The 5,529-nt window shown below is 47.2% G+C and overlaps 1 protein-coding gene across 1 annotated transcript; it reads left to right on the top strand.

Annotated features, from left to right (window-relative positions):
* Positions 1 to 284: 284 nt before the first annotated feature.
* On the top strand, positions 285 to 1,232 carry LOC130285393 (olfactory receptor 10J4-like). Its single transcript, XM_056536753.1, has one exon. The coding sequence runs from the start codon at positions 285 to 287 to the stop codon at positions 1,230 to 1,232; it is 948 nt and encodes a 315-aa protein (XP_056392728.1).
* Positions 1,233 to 5,529: the final 4,297 nt, after the last annotated feature.

Genomic DNA, 5,529 nt, shown 5'->3' with positions numbered 1-5,529 from the left:
AGACTGTATTAGGCAATTGTTTTTTGAATTTACGAAGTTGCATAGAAATATTACGTGGCTCAAATCAAATTGTATCCAAAATTCGGATAAAGAAATCTGAGGTTTCTTCACAAAGTGTTTCTCAAATAATATTACTGCACCCCCTTTGATCTACTGACCTGCCGCCAAATCCCCATCTACCACCTTCCAATATGTAAGATAGTCCGAGTCTTCCCTCCAAGCCATCAGCTGGATCTCATATATGAACCATATATACCATATAGAGCTCAGTCACCTCAAAGAAAATGCAAAGAAGAGATGTCTCCTGCAATGGGACAACATTCATCCTTCTTGGGTTCTCAGATTTGTCTCTTGTTGCCCAGATTTGTCTCTTCCTGTTCTTCTTCGTTTGTTACCTCCTCTCATTGGTCGGTAATGGTCTCATCATATCGGCCGTCACGTTCAGTTCTCGGCTCTACACTCCTATGTATTTATTCTTGAAGGTTTTGTCCTTTGTTGAACTTTTATCCATCAATTCTACGGTTCCTAAGGCTCTTCAGAGCTTCTTCTGGGATGGACGGAGCATCTCGCTGGTGGGTTGCGCCACTGAGTTTTTCACCTTCGTAGTGGCCGCTGCTTGTGAATGTGCCTTGCTCACGGTTATGGCGTTTGACCGGTACGTGGCCATATGTCACCCCCTCAGGTACACCACTGTGATGACCACAAACCTTTGTTATCAGATAACATTCTGTATATTTGCTTTTGCTATAGGAAATGCTGTCATAGAATGTTTCTTGATATTCAGTTTGCCCTATTGTGAGTCCCATCTTGTAGCTCACTTCTTCTGTGACATTCCACCAATGATGAGCATAGCCTGTGCCAATACATTCATTGTTGAAGTCTATCAATTACTTATTAGTGTGACCGCGACGGTGCTCCCAACCATATTAATATTCTGCTCCTACGCCCGGATACTGACCTCCATATTCCTCCTCAGCTCTACAGAGTCCCGCCATAAAGCCTTCTCCACCTGTGGCTCTCACCTGGTCTCTGTTATCATATTCTTTGGGACCGCCATGTTTGTTCACCTTCGATTGGACAACCCATTTTCTTCTTACGAGGACAGGATGCTGGCGATTTCCTATTGCATTATTATTCCGACTATTAACCCTTTGATCTACAGCCTGAAGAATAAGGAAATGAAGAAAGCCATCAGAAGACTCAACCTAAAATTTGTAGACTCACATACATGACTCGATGACACTTTCTTAACATATTAAATCAGTGTTTAATGTTCTGATTCGGTAATAACATTGATCACAGATGACTGTTATGCCGAGCGCTCCGGGTCCCTGCTCCTCCCCGGAGCGATCGCGGCGTTCTTCAGCGTGCAGCGCCCTGGTCAGACCTGCTGACCGGGAGCGCTGCTCTGTTATCACCGGCGGGGATGCGATCCGCATAGCGGGACGCACCTGCACATGGGCCGCATCCCAATCTTCTCACCTGTCCCGTCCTCCTGCTGTCCTGTCCCGGCGCGCGTGGCCCCGCTCTCTAGGGTGCACGCGCGCCGGCTCTCTGAAATTTAAAGGGTGAGTGCACCATTAATTGGTGCCTGGCCCAATCATTACTTATCACTTCCCACATTATAAAAACCCACTTCCCCTTCCTGTCCTTGTCGGATCTTGTTGCCTTGTGCCAGTGAAAGCATTCCCGTGTGTCCATTGCCTGTGTATCCAGACCCTTGCCATTGCCCTTGACTACGAACCGTTGCCGCCTGCCCTGACCTTCTGCTACATCTGACCTTGCCTTTTGCCTAGTCCTTGTGTACCGCGCCTGACTCAGCCGTCAGTTGGGGTTGAGTCGCTATTGGGTGGAACGACCTGGGGGTTACCTGCCGCAGCAAGTCCATCCTGCCTTGCGGCGGGCTCTGGTGAAATCCAGTAACCCCTTAGATTCCGTTCCCCTGGTACAGCCCACCCCATTACCTCACTGACATAGAGGATCCACTACCCATGTCATCCCTGCATACCACTCCGGACCCTGACAATGACACAGGGAGGACACACAATGGGACTGATTTTTCCCTTAGACCTAAAAACCATTTGATCTCTTTGTAAGTTTAATCAGAGGGTACCAAGTCTTAGGGTCTTGTCAGAAGGTTTTATTAGTGAGGATCTGAATGTAAAGACATCAACTGATCACTAACTGCGCACTTCTCTCCCTGCTCTTTGACTATGTAAGCGTGACCGTCCCAAAGATTTCCATTTTCAGAGGGTTCCAAACATTTCCAGTATGAGACCGTCTCAGTGATGTGAAGCAGAACTAGAAGAGAACATACAAAGCCTGCACTTCTCCTTGCTTGCTCTAGTGATCGGTGGGATCTGAACACTCAGACCCTGATCGATTAACACTTTTGTATGTCTTCATGACATATCAAAAATATTATTCTTAATCATAATCATACTAATAATAATAATAATTTAGATGTAAGAGAATTGAAGGGGTTTTGTTCAGAAGATAATTTTTTACCAATTAACATTTTTTTATGAAGAGCAGGGAACATTCCAATCTTTATTTTGTCTATTAGTCGGTTCAGGGCAATTTTTAGGTATTTATATCATGGCTGATCCATTGCTCTGGATCAGCTAGTCTCGCTACTAGAGATAAACAAGCCAAGCCCGGTAAACCTGGTCTCACTTAGATCTTTGGGGAAAAAGCGGCTCACTGACTATGAGAACTTCATCCTCAAGCCTGGTTTTTAGATAATTAGTTAAAATATAGTTGGGATTAACCCCTTAAGGACCAAGGGCGTACAGGTACGCCTTTGCTCCTTGGTAATTAAGGACCAAGGGCGTACCTGTACGCCCGTGGGAATTTCGGTCCCCGCCGCGCGTCGGGCGGGGATCGCGCCGGGGTGACTGCTGATATCTATCAGCAGGCACCCCGCGCAAATGCCCAGGGGGTCATTAGACCCCCCCATGTCGGCAATCGGCGCAAATCGCAAGTGAATTCACACTTGCGATTTGCGCCGATTCCGGGACATACGGGTCTATGGTGATCCGGTGCCCGGAATAGAAGGGGGATCGCGGGTGTCTTAGACACCCACGATCCACCTGTAGCGATAGGAGTGAGGTGGCAGGGTTGCCACCCCTTCTATCTCTGCTATTGGTGGTCTAGACGCGACCACCAATAGCAGATCGGGGGCGGAGGGGTTTACTTTCGGTTTCCCCGTCCTGCCCACCCACAATAGGCGGGGCAGAACGGGGAAACCGACAGGGACCGGCGCCCAAGATCCACTTACCCATCGGCGACGGCAGCGGGAGACGATCAGCGCCGGCAGCGGGCGATGATCGGCGGAAGAAGAGGACCGCGACTCAGCTTCCTGGATCCGACTGAAGCCGGTGAGTTACTTAGCAACATCTGGAGGGCTACAGTCTGAGACCACTATAGTGGTCTCTAAACTGTAACCCTCCAGATGTTGCAAAACTACAACTCCCAGCATGCCCAAAGAGTTGTTTAGGCTTGCTGGGAGTTGCAGTTTTGCAACAGCTGGAGGTCTACAGTTTGAGACCACTGCAAAGTGATCTCTATACTGTGCACCTCCAGATCTTGCAAAACTACAACTCCCGGCATGCCCAGACAGCAGTTTGCTGTCTGGGCATGCTGGGAGTTGTAGTTTTGCAACATCTGGAGGTCCACAGTTTGGAGACCACTGTGCAGTGGTCTGTAAACTATAGCTCTCCAGATGTTGCAAAACTACAACTCCCAGCAAGCCTAAACAGCAAACAGCTGTCTCTGCATGCTGGGAGTTGTAGTTGCGATCCCTCCAGCTGTTGCATAACTACATCTCCCAGCATGCCTTTCGGCGATCAGTACATGCTGGGAGTTGAAGTTTTGCAACAGCTGGAGGCACACTGGTTGGAAAATACTGAGTTAGGTAACAGAACCTAACTGAAGGTTTTCCAACCAGTGTGCCTCCAGCTGTTGCAAAAGTACAACTCCCAGCATGCACGGTCTGTCAGTACATGCTGGGAGTTGTAGTTTTGAAACAGCTGGAGGTTTGCCCCCCCCCCCCCCCCATGTGAACGTACAGGGTACATTCACACTGGCGGGTTTACAGTAAGTTTTCTGCTTCAAGTTTGGGCTGTGGCAAATTTTTCACCGCAGCGCAAACTCCTAGCGGTAAATTCACTGTAAACCTCTGCCAGTGTGATCGTACCCTAAAAACACTACACTTACACATAATAAAGAGTAAAACACTACATATACACCCCCTTACACTGTCCCCCTAATAAAAAATAAAAAACATTTTGTACGGCAGTGTTTCCAAAACAGAGCCTCCAGCTGTTGCAAAACAACAACTCCCAGCATTTCCGGACAGCCACTAACTGTCCAGGCATGCTGTAGAAACAGCTGGAGGCACCCTGTTTGGGAATCACTGGCGTAGAATACCCCTATGTCCACCCCTGTGCAATCCCTAATTTAGTCCTCAAATGCGCATGGCGCTCTCTCACTTCGGAGCCCTGTCGTATTTCAAGGAAACAGTTTAGGGCCACATATGGGGTATCTCCGTACTCAGGAGAAATTGCACTACTAATTTTGGGGGCTTTTTTCCTTTTAACCCTTATGAAAAAGAAAAGTTGGGGTCTACACCAGCCTGTTAGTGTAAAAAAAAAATTTTTTTTTGCACTAACATGCTGGTGTTGTCCTTTACTTTTTATTTTCACGGGAGGTAAAAGGAAAAAAAGACCCCCAAAATTTGTAACGCAATTTCTCCTGAGTACGGAGATACCCCAGATGTGGACGTAAAATGCTCTGCGGACGCACAACAAGGCTCAGGACTGAGAGCGCACCATGTACATTTGAGGCCTAAATTGGTGATTTGCACAGGGGTGGCTGATTTTACAGCGGTTCTGACATAAACCCCAAAAAATAAATACCCACATGTGACCCCATTCTGGAAACGACACCCCTCACGGAACGTAACAAGGGGTATAGTGAGCCTGAACACCCCACAGGTGTTTGACAAATTTTCATTAAAGTTGGATGGGAAAATGGAAAAAAAAAAAAATTTCACTAAAATGCTGGTGTCACCCTAAATTTTTCATTTTCACAAGGGAAAATAAAAAAAAGCCCCCCAAAATTTATAACCCAATTTCTTCTGAGCAAGAGCATACCCCATATGTGGATGTAAAGTGCTCTATGGGTGCACTACAATGCTCAGAAGAGAAGGAGCGCCATTGGGATTTTGAAGAGAAAATTTGTCCGGAATTGAAGGCCACGTGTGTTTACAAAGCCCCCATGGTACCAGAACAATGGACCCCCCCATATGTGACCCCATTTTGGAAACTACACCCCTCATGTAATGTAATAAGGGGTACAGTGAGCATTTACGCCCCACAGGTGTCTGACAGATTTTTGGAACAGTGATCTGTGAAAATGAAAAATTGCATTTTCCATTTGCACAGCCCACTGTTCCAAAGATCTGTCAAACGCCAGTGGGGTGTAAATGCTCACTGCACCGCTTATTAAATTCTGTAAGGGGTGTAG

This window comes from Hyla sarda, chromosome 8 (genome assembly GCF_029499605.1).
Source record: "Hyla sarda isolate aHylSar1 chromosome 8, aHylSar1.hap1, whole genome shotgun sequence".
Classification (NCBI taxonomy): Eukaryota; Metazoa; Chordata; class Amphibia; order Anura; family Hylidae; genus Hyla; species Hyla sarda.
Note: the sequence above shows the minus strand (reverse complement) of the source record. Positions and strands in the feature narration are given on the sequence as shown.